Source organism: Lipotes vexillifer, unplaced genomic scaffold, assembly GCF_000442215.2.
Source record: "Lipotes vexillifer unplaced genomic scaffold, Lipotes_vexillifer_v1.1 scaffold639, whole genome shotgun sequence".
NCBI classification, from domain to species: domain Eukaryota; kingdom Metazoa; phylum Chordata; class Mammalia; order Artiodactyla; family Lipotidae; genus Lipotes; species Lipotes vexillifer.
The window spans coordinates 2,192,200-2,214,758 of record NW_006786377.1 but is presented as its reverse complement, the minus strand read 5'-3'; the positions used below and the strand labels follow the sequence as shown (position 1 = coordinate 2,214,758).

The 22,559-nt window shown below is 41.9% G+C and overlaps 1 protein-coding gene across 1 annotated transcript in view; it reads left to right on the top strand.

Annotated features, from left to right (window-relative positions):
* Positions 1-22,559, top strand: part of CCDC170 (coiled-coil domain containing 170) — a 70,085-nt gene that overhangs the window by 44,315 nt on the left and 3,211 nt on the right. Inside the window, 4 exon segments of the mRNA XM_007472271.1 lie at positions 5,484-5,657; positions 7,997-8,056; positions 8,058-8,240; positions 20,500-20,736. Coding sequence (XP_007472333.1) covers positions 5,484-5,657; positions 7,997-8,056; positions 8,058-8,240; positions 20,500-20,736 — 654 coding nt within the window.

Sequence of the window (22,559 nt, the reverse complement as noted above, 5' to 3'; positions counted from 1 at the left end):
CTGTGGCCTCTCCCGTTGCGGAGCACAGGCTCCGGACGCGCAGGCTCAGCGGCCATGGCTCACGGGCCCAGCCGCTCCGCGGCATGTGGGATCTTCCCGGACCGGGGCACGAACTCGCGTCCCCTGCATTGGCAGGCGGACTCTCAACCATTGCACCACCAGGGAAGCCCTTCACCTGCAAATATTTTGAATTTTACAGTGCTTTGGTAGATTGGTTAAGTTCTGAGTTCTGAGTAAATTTCAAGGAACAGTGGATGTTGTTTTGGTGTTCCTTCCTATTCTTTGGAGCTTCCTTGATTCAAGTTAATTCAATTAAATTCAACAGGTATTTACTGAACGTCTGTTATATATGAGACTCTGAAGGTTTTGGGGGTAAGGTATAACACGCAGTTCTTGACCATAAAACCTCATGATTCAATAGAGGAGACAGACATTCAAATAATTTGCGGTACTATGAGGCTATAAGTGTTATAATAGATGTATTGATCAACAGAGTGCTCTAGGAGTCCAGTGAAGGGAGTGATAAATTCTGGATGAGGGGAGGATTTTACAGTGGAGGAGATAATCGAGTTCATCTTTGAAGGATAAGTAGGATTTTAGTGGAGAGAAAGAGCAGATACTGTACGGGAAACAGTTTGAACAAAAGCATGAAAGTTGCAAGTGCATAGTATATTCAGAGAGCGCAGAGTAGCCGTTGCCATGTGGCTGGAACATGGCATTCTTGGTGAGGCTCTGGCAGGCGAGCAGACTGGAATGGCTTGGGTTAAGAAGATTGAGTTCTCTTTATTCTGTAGACTATGACTTGTAATAAGTGACTTTTGAACATCACAGTATTTTAAAAAGATCTCATCACTGTGGAGCTGGGATTGCAGTGTGGAGAGACTCACAAACAATAGTGGCGATAACCCAGCGGGAGGCAAAGAAAGTAGAGTGAGAAGAGATGGTGTCTAAGCTTAACATTTGACCCTGGGAAGACCATTGGTGATATCTGAGCAGCAGTTTTAGTAGAGCAGTGGAGAATAGGAGGGGTGACTAGGAAGAGAAGGGCTAGAGACTTAGATGACTACCAAGTCTGGTGACCAAAGAGAAGAGGCATGAAGCCAAAGCTGTGAAAAACAGGATCAGAGAAAGGTTTTATCGGACAGCATGGCAAGGTACATGTTTGTACCTTGTCACGGGCATCTGTAGGGGAAGGAAAAGAGAGACAAATGGGCTCAAGAGCATAGGTGCAGAGTTTGGCATGAAAAATACTCTTCAGTTGAAAAATCTGTACTCTGGACACTCATTCGTTTTCATCCTCTGTACTTAAAAAAGTTGAGGATGCATCATGCCTGTGTTGAGGGTTGGATATGCAAAGATGCCTAAGAGGTGTCTGTGAGAAATCCTAGTGTCATGGATGAGATGGGCAAATCAGGGCACAATTAGTACAGTTAGTGCTACAATCAAGCTAGGTATACAATGCGACAGGAATTCAGATAAAGGAGTAATTACTTCTTCCCTATTTCTGTGTGTGAGGAAATGAGCCATATTCACACAAGTGGTCACATGTGAGAGGGGCCTGAAAGAATGAGTAGGAACTTGGCAGGCAGGAGCGGTGGGGAAGGAATTTGAGGCAGAAGGGACAGCAGGAAGGATGAAGAAATAGAGGGTGACAGGGAGACTGGAACGTGATGCTTGCTGAGGCAGAGGCAGGAGGCAGCTCTCAAGGTGGCGGGAATAACTGAGGTAGGGCAGGCTGATTACGCGAGGCTTTATCCTGTGGGTAATGGAAAGCCACAGGAGGGTTCTGACTAAAAGAAAGGTTTTTCTGAAGGCAGAGTGGCTCTGAGAGTCTAGAGGCTAAAGGAAGGAGCCCGTTGGGAGATTCTTAGGATAGCTTTGATCAGAAGATAATAAGGGTTTGGATCAAGTAGGGGTTTTGTGAGTAAGGATGGGGATACATTTGAAGAATTTGGGAGGGTGAAGGGAATTTCTTGAACAGATGTCTGAAAAAGGTGTGTTGGTTGAAAGTTTGAGCTTGAAAGGAAATCCTGCACCTGATTATAATACATTAAATTGGAAGATATCTTGACTGCCGGACATCTACACCTAGATGTTCCACCAACACCTTGCACTAAACATATTCAAAACAAAAATGATTCCCTCTCCTCAAATCTGTCGCTCTCCTGCCTCAGTGATGGTGAGGTTATCTGCCTCAGTCGCCCAAGCCAAAATCCTGAGAGGCATCTGCAATGCTTCCCTCTTTTCAGCCAATTCCTAAGCACTGCAAATTCTATCTCCTCAATAGATCTCAAACATCCCCTCCCCCACCTCTAATTTAGAAGCAGTGCTTTGGTTCGGAGCATGATTTGCACAGACTGCAGAAAAACCCTTCTAACTGATCTCCCCACTGCTCCCAGGGTGGTCTTAATAAAATGCGTGTCTAATCTTATCTTCCTCCATCCTAAAACTGGTCAAGGGCTCTGTATGGTTCACAGGATCAGGTCCTAATTCTTTCTTTACATGGCTGTGACCTGGCCAGTTTCCAAGTCCAGGCTCTCTCTCACCTGCAATATCTCAAGCCAATGGTGGCAAAGTCAGAACCCTCCCGAGACCAGCAGGGCACTGGTAGGGTGTGCGGGGAGTGGTCAGAGTCCAAAGACATCCGCATTCAAATTTGTAATGTGGCCAAAGAAAAGAAGGCTGCCTTGGCAATCCGTATTGCACATTGCTGGTCTCTCTGAGAAAATGTTCTCCTTACCTTCTTCTAGAAATAACTATCCCTTCAAGACTCAGCTCCAATGTCACTTCCTCTGGAAGCCTTTCCTCAGAGGCTTAGTTCTTCACGCAACACGTACCTGGCTCTGTCACGGCACTAATCACCCTTTTTGTATCCATGTCTTAATTCGTCTTTTCCAATCAACTCAGAACTTCTTGAGGCCCGGGGAAATCATTTCTTCTGGATTTTTTCAGGGCTTAGGGCAACAATCAGTAAATATTATTTAAATAATAGAAGAAGCATATCAAAGGCAAGACTTTTAGGTAGGTCGTTGTCTCTTCCCGCCTTCATTAGGATGACTCATTAATTTTAATTGAGGTTATGATGCCAAAATAGCTTTCAGTTATGCAATCAAGTTTTGTAAACTGATTCTGCCCATGGTGAATCTTTCATAGATAACTGCTTATAAAATAGTAATAGTAGCCTTACTGCCTAGTAAGGCTAGTAGGCATGTAGGATTGAAAAGCAAAGGTGTATAGAGATTAAATTTAAATACAGGTAATTGAGGTAAATTTAAATAGTAGTCATGTAAGATTGAAAAGCAAAGGTGTATAGAGATTAAATTTAAATACAGGTAATTGAGGTAAATTTAAATAGGCATGTGAGATTGAAAAGCAAAGGTGTATAGAGATTTAAATTTAAATACAGGTAATTGAGGTAAATTTAAATAGTAGGCATGTAAGATCGAAAAGCAAAGGTGTATAGAGATTAAATTTAAATACAGGTAATTGAGGTTTATACGACATAGAATATATTCATGCTAAACTGTGATTCAAATGAACAAAATGTACAGGAATCCTGTCAGCAACCTTAACTTTCTGAGGCTTAACCAAGGTCCTTGAAAAGGCACTTTCTCTGTGGGGTCTTGGCTCAGTCCTGCCTTAATCCCCTTTGGCCTGCTGTAGATCCTTGAATGCTGAGTGGATGGGTCATATGTAGAAATAGAAAGAGAGGCTTTTATACCTTCGCATGAAAGGTACCAACTCTATTTTATTTAAAATACAAACAGTAGCAGTTATTTCACTTTCATCTGCATAGATTAGAAATGAAATAGTCCATGAGGGGGGCTGACCCAACATTAAGAAGTGACAAACTGGGGCTTCCCTGGTGGCGCGGTGGTTAAGAATCCGCCTGCCAATGCAGGGGACACAGGTTCAAGCCCTGGTTAGGGAAGATCCCACATGCTGCAGAGCAACGAGGCCTGTGTGCCACAACTACTGAGCCTGTGCTCTAGAGCCCCCGAGCCACAACTACTGAAGCCTGCGAGCCACAACTACTGAAGCCTGCATGCCTAGAGCCCATGCTCTGCAACAAGAGAAGCCACCGCAATGAGAAGCTCACACGCTGCAACGAAGACCCAAGACAGCCAGAAAAAGAAGTGACAAACTGATGATTCAGAGACAAAAACAGCCTGTGGTGGTCCTGTCACACAATACAGCAGCAATGTCTGTAATGGCTGTGACTTACAGGAGAGATGAAGTTTTACGTATGCTTTTCAACAAAATTGGAAAATATACACTTACAAATAATTTCATTCTGATGACTGAAATATAGATAGTTCTGCGCTTTAAGCTGGCATGCTTTAGTCATCAGGAAATGATACTTTATACTTATTTAAACATATAATTGCCTAAAAATGCCAGATGGATGAGTTATTGCAGTGAGAAGGAAATTTCAAAGATAGAAGCCAGATCATGAAATTATGTTATAGAAAGCTCACTGATGGATTTATTTATCCATCAAGCACTTAGTAAGGATTAATATCTGGCATGATGAGATAAGCCACAGAAATCAAGTGGAGGAGCATCCTAGGGTAGTTTTGTAACTTTAACCTGTTACACCTCAATTCCCTGATACAGCTCAATTTTAGAATGTTGTTCCTTTAACTTTGATAATTAAAAACTTTTTTAATTTTTAAAAAAATTTTTTTTTTTTTTTTTTTTTTTTTTGCGGTACGCGTGCCTCTCACTGTTGCGGCCTGTCCCGTTGCGGAGCACAGGCTCCGGACGCGCAGGCTCAGCGGCCACGGCTCACGGGCCCAGCCGCTCCGCGGCATGTGGGATCTTCCCGGACCGGGGCACGAACCCGCGTCCCCTTCATCGACAGGCGGACTCTCAACCACTGCACCACCAGGGAAGCCCTAAAGACATTTTCTAAAGAATTTTAACTTACAAAAACAAAAATGTTGCCCAAGTTTGTTTGTATGGAGAGCTCTGGTTTCAGCGTGATTTGTAGAAACCAAGAAGTGTAAAATGGCAACCAGCTAATTGGTCAATTTCCACCTTGGAGGCCAGGACCCACTTAGGTGGACAAAATTTCCATGGAAGGTATGTGGATGAGTGGATTGCAGGGGCTGGATTAGCCAGTAGATCCCAGGAGCTGGGAGGGTCATGGTAGCAGCAGCATGTACCCAAAGCAGAGAGATGCAGATGCAGTCAGGAGCATGCCACATTTGTCAGGTGGCAGGGTTAAGAAGAGTGTATAATGTTAGACTGAACATCAAGGCCACTGACCAGGAGAGTCAAGAGAATTTGGCCAAGGAACAGAACATGGAGCGGGCAAGTTGGTTCGAGAATTCATCACCAAGCACTGGAGTCAGGGGCTGGGCTCTGTACTGGGTTTAATGAGAACTACCTGTAAGCTTGGGAGGAAGACAAGGATTCTGTGAGATCACCTGTTAACTCTACTTTTGTGTCCCATTTTCATTTTTTGTTCTTGGGTTTAGTATCTTAAATTTCTGGATCAGCTTTCAGAGAAGATGAAGTTGGACCAGACGGTTGCTGAACTTGGCTTTGACGTGCGTCTGGATGTAGTTTTAGCTCGCACACAGCAGCTGGTCCGCCTCGAGAGCAGCGCAGTCATTGAAAACAAGACGGTTGCCTGCAGTTTACAGTGAAAGGTAGGGGATATTGCTGGTGTTGAGAGAGGGAAATTCTGAGAAACTTAAATCTTGAAAAATAATTTATTTCCACCATATTTGCCAGTGTGGCTATTATACAAATATGTACTTAGAAGCTGAGTGTCTATTTCAAGTCTGAAGGGAAAGTAAGTGTATCATCTAAGGTTATGTTTGACTGTGAATAGCTTAAACAAGTAGAAGTGGGGTTTTTTGGTATTTTTTTCCCTCACATCCATTTCTGGAGGTAAGCAGCTTAGAGTGAGTTGGCAGCTCTACTCTGTAAAGTTTCCAAGGACCCAGGCTCCTTTCAGCTCAGTAATTGCCCATCCCTAGGGGGGTCCTTATTGTCATGGTTCACAGTGGTGCCTAGAACCATTATATCTGTGTTCCGGGCAGAAGGTTAAAAAAGAAAGGGATGAAGAAGAGAGATGCAAAAGAACATGCATGAGCTGTCTTTTAAAGGAGGCTCCCAGAGTTTTCTATGTGAACTTGTGTTTATATCCCACAGCTAGAATGTGTTCTGATGGCTAAACCTAGCTGCAAGGGAGGCTGGGAACTGTAGCCTTTACTCTGGGTAGCCATTTGTCTAGCTGAAAAAGTCACTGTTTCTGTGACTATAGGAGAGTAGGAGAGCTGGGCAACATCTAGCAGTCTCACCTTTATATAAGCTCTCTTGCACTAGAAAGTAGAGAGGAGGAGTTCACTTTCCACTCACTCAAAGGAAGACTTAGAAACAGTTTAGACTACATAAATGAATGGATGAAACATAAAAACGTAATTATTATGTAATTATTGGCATTGGGGAAAGAAAGAGGAAAACACCGATGTGTCCTTAGAATAGTTCTTAGGAGAAAATTCTGTGGTAGAATTATCGTGTATAGGCTGCTTAATGAGTCACATCTGGGTTCTCAGTTTGGTTCAACCAAGCTGTGTGACGTTGGGCAAATTATATACTTCTCTGTCTGTGTTTCCTCGTATTTAAGGTAGGGATGATACCTACCTCATGAGGTGGTTAATAAGTAGCATTTTTGTACTCTTGGTTCATAGAAGATGCTCTATTTATATTTGACCTCTTCTCCATTTACTGTATCTTAAGGAATATTTTATAAAAGAAAGCAGACAACCCCTAGTATCATCAGAGACATAAAACTGAGCTACAGTTCTTTCTGAAGTTCTCAGATAATTGATTTTCCCTCAGTATCCAATAGTATTACTTCTTAAGTATTATATAATTATTAAAATGACTAGTGTACAGAACCTACCACGGTCAATTTGCAGTAGAGTGAAATTTGGCATGAAGAGGCTCAGGAAAGGGAGTTTAGTTAGAGAAACACTAAAAGCGCCTTGTTAAAAAAGGATGTGGGCATGGACATTGCTGTCACTGTTAGCCAAGATATTTAAGCCCTCATTTCAGTAAGCCCTTCACACCTTCAAACACTTTACTAGTGCAGAATATATAATTAGGGAAAATGGGATGGTCTTTAGCTCTAACATTCTATAATTCTACACGATTCCAATTCCCAGTGTTTGTAAGAGATGAAAGAGGTTCCTGTACTTAATATTCTACTCACTACTTGGGACATATGAAGCCCAGGAGGATTTTTTTTCTCCTCACAGAGTCCATAATCTTTTTCTAAAAACCATTGCAATTGCTTTCATCAAGTTTGACCGTCGATGCTAAGTGCTATTTGCAGACCCTCTTCAGCCTGGTTTGTGGATGGTATAAGGTCTGGGGTATAGTAAAGACACTAATGAAGCAATGCCTTCTTGAAGTCCCTTCTATTTCTAAGATTTTCAGTATATAAATAAAGCGTTCCTCAAAATCTCCTTCATATAGCTTACTTTAAAAATATATCAACTCCCATGTTTGGTGCCACTCAACCTGGTTCTAAGTGATTGAAACTAGTCACACTGGGTTTTCGGTACTAATTTACACTTTGTCTTCTTTCAAAAAAGACCAGTAGAAGTATAGTTGCCGTGGGGTGTTGGAGAGGATTTTGTCTGTCTTATTATGTTCTGCTCTTGATAAGCCCACTTTAGTAGTTTTAAAAGTAATTTTACATTTTTATTATGATGCACATAATGTTGGAGGGAATCAGACACTGAAAGCCTACTCCTTTGTGCGTTTTCTGTGGTTCTTTTGTCTCATACTTTGCAGCTACCAAATTAATTCTTGGAAAAATAGGGATAGAAAAATGCAATCAGGAAAATCTGATGGTTTACAAATTAGTCTTATTGAAGTGTAGATAAAGATCAACATTATCTGAGTAATTCATTTATATTTACTGACTATTCAATGATTATTAAAAAAAAAAAAATCCCTGTTTGTATTAAACCAGCTAAAGACTCAGAAAGAAAGACTTGAGGGCAAAGAGCTGCACGTGAACCTCCTCCGGCAAAAAAATAGCCCAGCTGGAGGAGGTGAAGCAGGTGCATTCGGCATCGGCTGTGGAGAGGGACGAGGGCAATGTCACCATCAGGAAGTTGCAGAAGAAGGTGGAGAGGCTGCAGAAGGAGCTGAGTGTGTGTGGAGAATTGAACACTGAGCTCAGAGCCAAACTGGCTGACACCAATGAGCTTAAGGCAAGTGCTCAGCTGCATTTCCTTGTCGCTGTCTGTGTGTGTTTCCATAAAAGTTTATGCAAAAGCGTGAGAGCCTTAAAAGGGACACACCAGGAAAAAAAAGCTGAAAATTTCCTCTGATTTTCTAGAGTTGTGAGAAAAATGCAAACATTCCACAGATCAGCATAGTCGATCAATTTCGTGTCTCTTCAATATTTGAAGTGAAGCCATAGTTGCTGGGTGAAAAGTCAGTCTAAAAGGGGTGATGTGATGTACAGAAAATAAAAAGATTTCTTCAAAGTGTGGGTGACTATAATGGTAGGGATCATGTAGGGATTTTTCACATAGGAATTTGCTTAGAGAAAATGAGAAAATGAACAGAAGTGTTCACTGAGAAGACAGGTGTGGGTTGTGCTGTGCGATGTGTCACACCAAATGGTGAAGAGGGCAGACAGGTTGGGGTGATATGATTCCTGGATTCGAGGTGTTCGGCTTCTAATGAATACAGAGAAGAACGAAATTAGAACTTGGGATTTAATAAAAATATTTAAATATCACGTATGTGTGCCACTGGCAATAATACGTAACTTCATGTACGCGTGCCACCCCTGGCAGATACCCGTGTCGTGAAAGCGGGCAACAATGATGTCCTCGCTCTTTGCAGACACGGGCTCCGAAATGGACTTTTGGAATGTTTCTGAATCTGGACACAGACCAGTTGGGAAAAGGAATCTGGAGTGAAGCCAGCACTTGAGTCTGTGTAGCAGGACAATATTTTAGGGCATATTTCCCACTCTATTCTCCCTTCTGAGTCATTAGCTTTTTTCCCCCTGAAGCCCTTTTGGCATCAGGAGGAGGCCACTAGGTAAAGGCTTATTTCCCTAGAGAAGGGGAGGGCAGACTCCACCCAGGGGAGTGGACATACTTGAATGTAAAGGAAGGGGGAGGCTAGGGAAAGTATCTGATAGGGGGCCTGGGTGGGGAGAAAATATCAGAAGTATGTATCCTGGACACCCCTCTCATACATTGAGACTGACCTTTGGGTGTGTCCGGTGGGTCAGCGAGAATCCCTGATGTCAGCACGCAGTTGCTCCCTCCCTGGCTGGCAGGGGCTGCAGGAGGTGCAGGCGCAGGGGCCTAGATCACACCCATACCCCGGAACCTGAAGTTCCATTTGCGCTCTTGGGGGATACGGAAGGTAGCTAAAGATGCACTCGGGAGAGCACACTGTGGGAGCAGGTGGCGGTGGCCCTCTCAAGTGAGGGACACAGTGACTCGCCATCAGAGGTTCCCAGGCAGATGTGCTAAGCCATGATCCCGGCTAAGTGTAGTGAGAGTAGCCATAGGAGGCCTGGGCCAAGACAACCCTGTGAACTAGAAGTGGTGCTGGGGTGAGAGGAGCCCGCACTTCGTGTAGCAGAGAACGGAAGCAGGAAGAAAGCGGAAACAGGAAGAGAGCGGAAGCAGGAAGAGAGCAGAAGCATTCTGTATACGGAATGCTTCTAGGAGATACAGAATGGGGTATTATATGATGTTCAATCCTAAAGTAAAAAAACGGGTTCCCTTTAGTTTTTCTTTCAATTCTTTCACCATGAAGGAGAAAATCTTAGAGGTTATTATGTCCTAGAACACTTGCTGGTCTACATTTTAAACAAAGAATAAGCCTTATGCTCAGTGCTGAGTACCAGCAATAGTACCTACTAATACCGTTTTGTTTTATTGTTAATACAGTGTTTGTTTTATTGTTATCTCCCATTTGTGGCACATTCTGTTGAAATCATATAAAATTCCCTTTAAAATAATTAAATTCCTTTAAGTTAAAAAGGTGGTTAAGTTAAAGAAGAAAATGGATCATATAGGTGACATGTGGACAGGTAAACATTGTGGAGGTAGAATGGGAATAACTGAAATATAGACAGATTGGAGAAGAGAATGAAAATGAGTCACGTGTGTCACGCTAGGATGCTTGGACTTTTCATCTGGGTCCTGGGGAGCCGCTGGGGAATTTCAAGAAGATGAGTGAAATTGTCAGGAAAGAGACTAAAAAGAAATAGAGATATGAGGAGAGCAAAGGGACTCCAGAATAAGGCTGTGATCAACAGCATCAAGGGCAGCAGTGAGATGAAGACTGAATGACTATTTGCTACACTTGGCTTTGGGACATCTAAGGCTTGAGCGTGTATACTAGCAGATCATGGTGGTAGTGAGTGAAGGCTCTGACAAAAAGCCAAGTTTCAGTAGGCTGAGAAATGCCAGAGAAGTAGAAAGAAAGATGGCGGCCTAGTCTTCTGGAATACTTGGATGAAAAGGGAAGGAGAGACAGGAAAGTAAATAAAGTTGGCTTGTGTGTTTAATTTGTTGTTTTATTTTGCATAAAGAGATGCGCATATTTCTACAGGTAAGGTATAGAAGAGACTGGATTTGACTGACTCAGCAATCACTCAGCCCTTACACATTTAAGTAGAGTGCAAAGTCTGCCTGCCAGTAGGGAATAGAGATCTCTATAACTTACTAATATGGTAAATGCTAACTTCATGAATTTATAAGATTTCAACTACAAAACAGCTTTTTATTGTTTTATTTGAGACATATTAGTATTCAAGACAGACTGATGGTATCAATTCTCCATCTTTGTACATCACCTATGCTTGTCCCTGTGTTAATTTTACCATCCATAAAGCAGTATTTCTGACGTTAGCAAAAATGGCCTTCTTGTGTTAGTTTCCTAGGGCTGCTGTAACCAAGTACCACGAATAGAGTGGCTTAATACAACAGAAATTTATTCTCTCACAATTCTGGAGTCCAGAAGTCTGAAATCAAGGTGTTGCTAGGCTTGGTTCTTTTTGGAGCATCTGAGGGGAACCATTCCATGCCTTTCTCCTGGCTTCCGGTTGCTGCCTACAATCCTTGGCATACTGCTGCATAATTCTGATCTCTGTCTCCATTTTGATGTCACCTTTCCTTCTGTATGTCTCTCCTTTTCTGTATCTTGTATGAATACTCATTATTGGATCTGGGGCCCACCCTAATCCAGGATGATCTCACCTTGAGCTTCTTATCTTTTTAAAAAAAATTTAATTAATTAATTAATTAATTTTTGGCTGCGTTGGGTCTTCGTTGCTGTGCGCGGGCTTTCTCTAGTTGCGGCGAGCGGGGGCTATTCTTGGCTGTGGTGCGCGGGCTTCTCACTGCGGTGGCTTCTCTTGTTGTGGAGCACGGGCTCTAGGCACACGGGCTTCAGTAGTTGTGGCTTGCGGGCCCAGTAGCTGTGGCTCGCCGGCCCTAGAGGGCAGGCTCAGTAGTTGTGGCTCACGGGCTTAGTTGCTCCGCGGCACATGGGATCTTCCTGGACCAGGACTCGAACCCATGTCGCCTGCATTGGCAGGAAGATTCTTAACCACTGCACCACCAGGGAAGCCCCAAGCTTCTTATCTGAATTACACCTGCAAATTGCAAATAAGACTACATTCCGAGGTTCTGGGTGGACATGTCTTTTGTGGGGTGGGGGGGCACTCTTACTAAATTAGGCATTAATTTCACCATTTAGAGAGGGTTGATACAAAGTAATAATTTGGACACATTTCTATGTGTTTCGTTTTAAAAACTGAGATATAATTCACATGCTATAAAATTCACTTTTTTTTTTGGCTGCGCCGCATGGCTTGCAGGATGTCAGTTCCACAACCAGGGATTGAACCCAGGCCATGGCAGTGAAAGCCCGGAATCCTAACCATGAGGCCACCAGGGAACTCCCAAAATTCACTCTTTTAAAGTACAAAATTCAGTAGTTTTTAGTATATCGACAAGGTTGTGCAGCTAGCACCATTCCCTAATTCTGGAACATGTCCATCATCCCCTCACCTCCAAAAACAAAAACAAAACCAAAAACCCTCCATATTCATCCTTTCCCTAAACTCCATAAACCAGTAATCTACTTTCTGTTTCTATGGATCTGGGTTATGAATAGTTTCAGCTGAGTAGATTGAAACACACAATAACAGTGGCTTGGTCAGGAAAGATGTGTACGTCTTTCTCACTGCAAAGAAGCATGGACGTAGTCATTCCACGTTTAGTAGGATAGCTTCCTGTTCATCGCTGATCCTGGCTTGTTCTCTCTTTCTGCTTCACCATCCAGCAATAACTTTCCTCCTCAATGCCACCTCTTTGTGCAAGCTAGCTGCTGGGGCTCTGGCCTCATTCCAGGCACTAGGCTGAAGGAAAGGGGGAAGGACATCCTGTATGCCACTTTCCAGGAACAATACAACACTTCTTAGTCTTCGTTGGCTGGAACTTAGTCCCTGGGGCTCACTTAGATGAAGTCAGCCTAAGAAATGGGTCTTTATTCTGGGAAGTAATAAAAAAAGGAAGAATAGATATTTGGTGGTGAGCTTTCAGCCTGTACCATGTGGCTCAATCTTAGTAGGGAGCTGTGGCCAAAGACTGGTAGTCAGACATACCTAAAAACTAGTGGAAAGCCATTATTATCTTCCTTGTAGTCTCTCAAGGAAACACCCAAAGAGGGTAACATTCTTCAGCCACCAGCAAAGCTCTCTTCTGCTTTCTCACTTTCTTGATAATCTCCCACATAAAGTAGCTGCTTCCCATGCTCCTCCCACACTCCAGAACTTTCTCCAGTCTAGCCAGTGTGGCCTTTCTTTATATTATTTTCCCCAAACCTACCATCTTGAACTCAGCTCTGATTATGTAGATCCATTGACCTTGAATTGCCCTGAACTCGCCCCACTTTGAATGTGTACATCAAGCAGAACCTGTGAGAAAGTACCTCCTTGGTGCTGCGGAGGGGTTTGGGGTGTGCTCAGCTTGCAGAGTGGAGCATCTTCCTTTGATTTCTGCTATGGTTCCCTCCTAGTGAAATCTCTGTGGTTCTTTGAGGAGGGGCACAGCATCATTGGGCGACCCTCCCCCTCTGCTGTCCCACCCCCTTCAGAGAGCCCTCTTGCAGTGCCTGGCTCCCGCAGGGTCCTATTTTCAGTGCGATCTCCTAAAAACCCTCCAGGTGGAGAATTCAGATCCTCTGGCAGATTCAACAGGTCCGATTTTACGTTGAATCACCTTCTCTTTCAGGGTCTTTGGCCCTTATAACACGAGAGAATTGTTCACCAGATTTGACATGCTTTCCCTCAAGGAGGCAGATGCCAGATATGGTATTCACTGGAAGTGAAGCAGACTCGGAAGCTGGTCCATCCTTGCTGGGGTCTGGGTGGCACATCAGTCTTGTTTATGACCATCTCTGTCCCACTGGGAAAAAATTGTGGGCATAGTCTCTCACTGAACTCTGGGCTGGATCTGATAAGCTCCCATAGTTGGATTAAGAAACCCATTTGCCTTGGCCCCCTTTCCCCACCCCCTGACCTCCCAACCTCCCAGCAGTGTCATTTGCTGGATTTGACTTAGGAGGCTGAGGCCTACTTCCTACCGCTGGCTCCCAGTTCGGTCCTGGTGGCTTGGCTTGGAGTCCATTACTTTCTCCTTGACAACAAGAATTCAGGCAGCCCTCAGGACTGTGATAAAGTCTCATATTTTTGAGAAATTCTTGGCTATAAATTTTTCTCATTAGGACTTGATTTATGTGCTTCTAACTCTCCAAGCTGTGTTCCATCTCCTTTGGTAGATGGCCCACTGTAAATGTTTTTGCAATCTGAGTAGAAAGGCTGAATGTATCTCCTCTTCTGTTAATGTAAGGTTTATAATGCAACATAGCAATCCCAGAAACTTCTTGCTTTGCCCCGTGTTTTCTCTGCAGCGCTGAGATAGTTGGCATGTGAAGGGAATCTTTATGTTTTAAAGGGAGATAACCTTGTTTTAAAATTGATATTGATTTCTCTCATCTAATGTCCCCTATTTGTAAAATATTTGAAAATCTACACAATATATTATTTAGAGCACTTGTTCATATAATTTGTAAATAAATGTACATATATATTCAGAATTCTTTACTGATAGGATGCATTATACATGTATCGATCACTCATGGGAAAGCTCCCTTCTCAATTTTTTATTTTGAAAAATTTCAAATCTATAGAATAGTTGCAAGAATAGCATAACAGACATTCTTTTACTTTTCATGTAGATTGTTAACATTTTACTTATTGTTATATTTTGCCTAATGAGAGAGACAGAGAGAGACAGACAGAGATACAGAGAGATACAGAGAGACAGAGAGAGGAACCATTTGAGAGTAAGTTGCAGACATCATGACACTTCATCCCTAAATACTTACCAGGTGTATCTTAAGAACAAGAGAATTCTTCTGTGTGACCACAGTGCAGTCGTTACACTCAGGAATCTACATTGAGATAATATTCTAATATACTCGTACTAATATACAGTCCACGTTCAAATATGGGTTTTGATAACTTGGAATCCATGAATGATCTCCAATGTCGGCCCCTGTAGACCTGCACTTCGTGGGCACCATTTCCTTTTTTCAAGTGCTTGCCCTACTGGTGCTGGTTCATTGACTAAAAAGCTGACTCAGAATCCCTTCCCCCAGCTGTTGCTGGCATTTTATTTCCTGCATATTTCCCCAGCTACAGCAGTTGTTCTTACACCTTCTGGATTGCAAGCAGCTGTCAGTTTCCCAAGAGATTTCCTCTCTCCTGCATGGAGCCAGTTCAGAAGTTTTGAACTTGTCCAAGAGTGTCTGCCATTGACTTCCTCTCTGCCTGGAAAGGAATTTAATTTCTTAAGAATCTGTGTGTGTGATAGTAGATAAAAACAAGTTTCCAGTTTAGGTATTTGACTCAAGCTTTCTCAGTTTAGTGACATTACCCAGACCATATAAATCTGATTTTCCATCTGGACATCCATATCGCAAGCAGGCACCTTTCCTCCATATCATGTCATAATTCCAATCTTAGAATAGCTTCTACCATTCCTCTGACTTTCCAGAAGTGTTGGAGGACCCTTCAGAGTTTAGGTCAGGTCAGCTTGTGCTCCTTACGCCATAATTCTGGAACTCGGTCTCCATGAAGATGAGCTCTAACCCCGAGACTCTGTCAAGATTTTAATCTCTGACAGTAGCCTCCAAATGTAGTCTGGGTAAATTGCAACAATCTCAGAATCCTTCATCAATAAATAACCAGCAGTCCAGAAACTAAATGCTAATGTTGCTTTATTATTGTTACTCAAAAAAAAAAAAAAAAAGGAAAAAAGAAAAACAAAGGAGGATTTCATTCATCAAGAGTAGCAATATTTTAAAGCGTCTTTTCCATTGTTTTCTCTGTCTCTTGTTTCCTTGCTGCATGACACCTATATCTCCTCACAAGTGCCTCTTCCATCATCCCAAGTTTCTTCCAGAAACACTTCCTGCAGCCTAGTTAACAGAGACTCTTTCTTCCCACTCCTCTCTCAGCTTTTTATCAGGTAGATCAATTTAGTCTCTCAGGCTTTCTTGTTCCCCAACACTCTCCCCATTACTCAGATTTGCCCTGGGAACAACAGGATGGGAGTAGATGCAGCAAGAAAGTGTCTTTCCTTCTTAGGAAAGAAGGGATAAAATGAAAGGGGAAGGGAGAAATCAGCAAACGCTCATTATTTGGTATCTTTTTATTACTTTCAGATGTAACCTTTAAATGATTTTCAACAAAATTAAAACACAAATTTATGCTTTTTCTTTGAGAATATGCCTGTAGGCCTTGTCTGAACTGTTAGGAGGCTCAGAACTAAATTCAGAGCTTTGCTGGTATTGGCGCTTTGTCCATCCCACGTGTACTTCTTTATTTCAAAGTAATTTCTTTTGATGCATTTAAAGGCTTCTTTGTGAGTGTACTTTCCAATAACAGCTTTACCAAGATATAATTCACATATCATAAAACTTACCCTTTTAAAAGTGTACAATTCAGTAGTTTTTAGTATATTCACAGAGTTTTATAAACATCGCTGCTATCTAATTTCAGAACATTTTCATTACCTGAAAAAGAAATGGGGAACAGTTACTCCCCATTTTCTACTCCCACCAACCCCTGGCCTTTTCTGGATCTCTCATATAAATGGAATCATATAATAAGTGGTCTTTGGTTACTGAGTTACTTCCCCTAACACAGTGTTTTCAAGGTTCATCCACGTTGTAACATGGACCAGTACTACGTTCCTTTTTATTGCTGAGTCATACTCTACTGCATGGATATAGTGCAACTTTTTAACCTGTTCGTCCACTGATGGATATTTAGGCTGTTTTCACTTTTTGGTGATTATGAATAGTGCTACCAGTACTACGTTCCTTTTTATTGCTGAGTCATACTCTACTGCATGGATATAGTGCAACTTTTTAACCTGTTCGTCCACTGATGGATATTTAGGCTGTTTTCACTTTTTGGTGATTATGAATAGTGCTGCTACGAACATTCTTATGAAGGTTTTGTGTGGATGTTAAGTTTTTTTTTTTTTTTTTTTAACATCTTTATTGGGGTATAATTGCTTTACAATGGTGTGTTAGTTTCTGCTTTATAACAGAGTGAGTCAGTTATACATATATATATGTTCCCATATCTCTTCCCTCTTTGTCTCCCTCCCTCCCACCCTCCCTATCCCACCCCTCCAGACAGCCACAAAGACCAATGCCTTTAAATGCCAGATTATACTGTTCCTTTATTTCCCCCAACTTTTAGTTCTAAAAATGTCCAACTATAGAAGAATTGCAAAATTAGTATCTAGGAGATGCATACCCTTCACCTTGGTTCACAAATTATTATCAATATTTTGCCATATTTGTACTCCTTCTCTCTCTCTCTCTCTCTCTCTCTCTCTCTCTCTTGATGTTGAGCATTCTTTCATGTGTTTGTTGGCAGTCTGTATATCTTCTTTGGAGAAATGTCTATTTAGGTCTTCTGCCCATTTTTGGATTGGGTTGTTTATTTTTTTGTTATTGAGCTGCATGAGCTGCCTGTAAATTTTAGAGATTAATCCTTTGTCAGTTGATTCATTTGCAAATATTTTCTCCCATTCTGAGGGCTGTCTTTTGGTCTTGTTTATGGTTTCCTTTGCTGTGCAAAAGCTTTGAAGTTTCATTAGGTCCCATTTGTTTATTTTTGTTTTTATCTCCATTACTCTAGGAGATGGGTCAAGAAGGATCTTGCTGTGATTTATGTCATAGAGTGTTCTGCCTATGTTTTCCTCTAAGAGTTTGATAGTTTCTGGCCTTACATTTAGGTCTTTAATCCATTTTGAGCTTATTTTTGTGTATGGTGTTAGGGAGTGATCTAATCTCATACTTTTACATGTACCTGTCCAGTTTTCCCAGCACCACTTATTGAAGGGGCTGTCCTTTCTCCACTGTATATTCCTGCCACCTTTATCAAAGATAAGGTGACCATATGTGCATGGGTTTATCTCTGGGCTTTCTATCCTATTCCATTGATCTATCTTTCTGTTTTTGTGCCAGTACCATACTGTCTTGATTACTGTAGCTTTGTAGTATAGTCTGAAGTCAGGCAGCCTGATTCCTCCAGCTCCATTTTTTGTTCTCAAGATTGCTTTGGCTATTCGGGGTCTTTTGTGTTTCCATACAAATTGTGAAATTTTTTGTTCTAGTTCTGTGAAAAATGCCAGTGGTAGTTTGATAGGGATTGCATTGAATCTATAGATTGCTTTGGGGAGTAGAGTCATTTTCACAATGTTGATTCTTCCAATCCAAGAACATGGTATATCTCTCCATCTGTTTGTATCATCTTTAATTTCTTTCATCAGTGTCTTATAATTTTCTGCATACAGGTCTTTTGTCTCCTTAGGTAGGTTTATTCCTAGATATTTTATTCTTTTTGTTGCAATGGTAAATGGGAGTGTTTTCTTGATTTCACTTTCAGATTTTTCATCGTTAGTATATAGGAATGCCAGAGATTTCTGTGCATTAATTTTGTATCCTGCTACTTTACCAAATTCATTGATTAGCTCTAGTAGTTTTCTGGTAGCATCTTTAGGATTCTCTATGTATAGTATCATGTCATCTGCAAACAGTGACAGCTTTACTTCTTCTTTTCCGATTTGGATTCCTTTTATTTCCTTTTCTTCTCTGATTGCTGTGGCTAAAACTTCCAAAACTATGTTGAATAAGAGTGGTGAGAGTGGGCAACCTTGTCTTGTTCCTGACCTTAGTGGAAATGCTTTCAGTTTTTCGCCATTGAGGATGATGTTGGCTGTGGGCTTGTCATATACGGCCTTTATTATATTGAGGAAAGTTCCCTCTACACCTACTTTCTGCAGGGTTTTTATCATAAATGGGTGTTGAATTTTGTCAAAAGCTTTCTCTGCATCTATTGAGATGATCATATGGTTTTTCTCCTTCAATTTGTTAATATGGTTAATCACATTGATAGATTTGCGTATATTGAAGAATCCTTGCATTCCTGGAATAAACCCCACTTGATCATGGTGTATGATCCTTTTAATGTGCTGTTGGATTCTGTTTGCTAGTATTTTGTTGAGGATTTTTGCATCTATGTTCATCAGTGATATTGGCCTGTAGTTTTCTTTCTTTGTGACATCCTTGTCTGGTTTTGGTATCAAGGTGATGGTGGCCTCGTAGAATGAGTTTGGGAGTGTTCCTCCCTCTGGGATGTTAAGTTTTTAGTTCTCTTGGATATATGCACCTTGGAGTGGAATTGCTGGGTCATAAGTCAACTCTATGTTTACAATTTGAAAACTGGCCAACTGTTACTCACAGCAGTCACACCCTTTTGCATTCTCACCAGCAGTATAGGGGGCTTCCAATTTCCCAACTTCTTCACCAACACTTGTTACTGCCTATCTTTTTGGTTATAGTCATCCACTGGGTAAGTGGCAGCTCATTCATATTTATTCTGAATGGTCAGTTAAAAAGTTTTGTGCCTAATTATGCAAAACTACCTCAAATTCTTTTTTTAAAAAAATTGTGGTAAAATATACAGAACATAAAATTTTACCATTTTTAACCATTTTTACATGTACAACTGTGACATTAAGTACATTCACACTGTTGTGCAACCATCACCACTATCCATTTCCAGAACTTTGTCATCATCTTAAACTGAAACTCTGTGCCCATTAAACAAGAGCTCCCCATTCCCTCAGCTCCTGGTAACTTCTGTTCCACATTCTAGCTCTATGAATTAGCCTATGTCAGGTAACTCACAGAAGTGGAATTATACAAAATTTGTCTTTTTGTGTCTGGCTTATTTCACTTATAGTGATGTCTTCACAGTTCATCCATGCTATATAGTATGTATCAGAGCTTCATTCCTTTGACTCCAATTCTTTTTGTCGGCAGATCTGGTATAATTTTAAATACTAAAGTAATAAAGAAAATGTGCCTCATACTTGAGGATGCTCTGTTTTGGCTTTAAGATCCTGGGGTAGCTTCTGAGAGAGAGGTACCACCCTTCCCTCCTGCCTGCAGTGAATGCTGTGGCCACCTCCCAGTTCCCATATACTCGTTGGTAAAGTCAGAAGACATTTTTTCGGAAAAAATGCTAATTTCCCTCACAGCGCTGATGACTTGCCAAGGAGATTTTAAGTGGGGCTTCCTTGTGGTAAAAATCACCAAAAGAGGAGACATTTTGCTCTTTCTAATGTTTTTATACCAGGGGTGACCCCTTGGCAGGGGTAAAAAGTGCAAGTTGCTTTACCTATGGAGCTCGGTAGAGTCTATGTGTGAGTATCACAGACTTTGTTTTAATATTTAACCCCTGAATCATGCTATCTACCATTTCATCTCATCAATCTTCCACATAATGATACTCTAATATTTGCTCATAAATTATAACTGCTTTAAGACATGTTCGTCCAGTCTACATGCTTAGCAGAGTCTGTATAACTGGGTTGGATTCCATTCTTTATTCATGAAAAGAGTTGTTAAATGAATTTCATTGACTTAAAAAAATTATTATTTATTTTATTATTTTTGGCTGTGTTGGGTCTTCGTTGCTGCACGCGGGCTTTCTCTAGTTGCGGCGAGCGGGAGCCACTCTTTGCTGCAGTGCGCGGGCGGGCCTCTCACTGCGGTGGCCTCTCTTGTGGAGCATGGGCTCTAGGTGCATGGCTTCAGTAGCTGTGGCTCGGGGCCTCTAGAGCGCAGGCTCAGTAGTTGTGGCACACGAGCCCAGTTGCTCCGCGACATGTGGGATCTTCCCAGAGCAGGGATCTAACCCGTGTCCCCTGCGTTGGCAGGCGGACTCCCAACCACTGTGCCACCAGGAAGTCCCCACTGACTTCTAATTTGTCTTGTTTATACAACTTTCCTAAATAAGTGCAGAAGAAATTATCAGCATTCTCTTTGACTGCTTAGATTAAAACTTTGGAACAGACCAAAGCCATTGAAGACCTAAATAAATCCAGAGACAAACTAGAAAAGATGAAGGAGAAAGCTGAGAGAAAGCTACTGTCTGTCAAATCAGAATTGGAGACTACAGAGCATGGGGCTAAGGAGAGTAAAGCGAGGGCCAGGAACATGCTAGAAGTGGTAACCAGTGAAATGAAGACATTAAAAAAATCTCTGGAAGAAGCAGAAGAGAGAGAAAAGCAGGTGGGTAGAAATCTGGCAGTGAAACCTGATTTAGCAAAGATGGGGCAATTCAAAAGCTTGATAATTATTCATACATTTCTTCATAACTAATTTATCAAGCTTTCTATATCGTTCTAACGTATCTATCTGTCTTCTACCATCTTTTTGGCATTAAAAGAATCGTTATGATTTACTCCAATAAGAAAAACAATTCACATTTTCATGGTGCGAAGTGTAGCAAAGAAAAAGACATTCTTACCAAAGCCATGGAAAGCCTGTGAAAAGCCAGGTTCTGGTTGTGAAGAGGTTTTTATTATATTTGCTGATTGCCTCTGAAGTTTGCGTTATCCCAGATCTTCTAACGTTATCCAGGGCTGCAGCCTCAGGAGGGAAATTTTATCTCCAGCAGAGATCAATTGCAGGAAACAATCCCAGTTCTCAAACAGTGGCACCCAGACCTGATGGCCGACCAAGCCCAGATGTAAACCATAAAACAGAACTCTTGCGCCCGCTGGTTGCAAGGAGTTTTATCTGGTGAGCCCATCAGGAGGTCAGGCATAAAAAAACATGTCCTGGGCAGCCTGACCCCTGCTTTTGGCTTTTATCTCAGTCTTTTTCTGCAGCTCAGAAGGGCACAGAGTGGGCTCTGATCCGAGGATATTTTTTCTCTTTGGCTGCCTCTGCTTTGGCTCATGTGTCAGGCCGAGTTGAGGAAGGCCAAACTCTAAGAGTGAGTGGTCTCAGAGGAAACCTCTCATCAATTAAGAGCATTGGCCATATTCAAAAGGGTGGAAAAGTTTGGGGAAAACTTTTTCATCAGGGAGACTAGGCTGGAAGGAGTGTTCTGTTTCCCAAGTTGGATTCAGCATAGGAAGGATGATGGTAAGTGAATCAGCACATGATGAGGATGTTTGGAAGGCACTTCTCCTGGAGGAAACATCTGCCTTCGGATTGGATCACACCTTTTCTAAAATGGAAGGTACCTCTGGAGAGGGGTTGCCTGGCCATCTCTAGTTGATCGGCTTCTGCTTTTGCCTAGAATCACAGCAACCAGTCAATGAGAATTTGAAGGGGTATAAGGCACATTTTGTCCATTTTCTCTAGCTCCACAACTATCATTTTTCCTTTTGTGATGGACAAATAATTGTCCCAGAGAGTCCAGTGTTGTGGGTTGTGAGGTGGCAATCTGTGTGACGTGATTTGATCAACACTTAGAAGTCCTCCATTTTCATCAGCTCATACTTTTTTTTTATTTTTCCCCATTTGTTCTTCCTTTTGTTTAAGAGGTTCATTGCCCAGGTAACATCCCAGTGCATAAATGCTTATAACACAAGAGACACAACCACACCAACAATTGTAGAGCATTTCCTAGTAGGCAGAACACATACACAGTCATCGTTTCATTTGATCCAAATTTCAGAACAGCCCTGGGGAAAAGGTATGCTTAGTCATTCACCCTGGAAATGGGAAAATGAAATCTTATCAAGGCCAGAATCTCAATCATAGTTGCTGAACTGGGCTTCTTGATTTGGTAGCTGATACCATATTAATTGGCTCATCAGAAAACTGGTTATGAAATTGCTGAAGGTTAGTGTCTTTAGAGGTAATTTAGCAGGTTGCCTCCTGCTCCTCCTCCTCCTGCTCCTCCTCCTCCTCCAATCTCAATCATAGTTGCTGAACTGGGCTTCTTGATTTGGTAGCTGATACCATATTAATTGGCTCATCAGAAAACTGGTTATGAAATTGCTGAAGGTTAGTGTCTTTAGAGGTAATTTAGCAGGTTGCCTCCTGCTCCTCCTCCTCCTGCTCCTCCTCCTCCTCCTCCTCCTCCTCCTGCTCCTCCT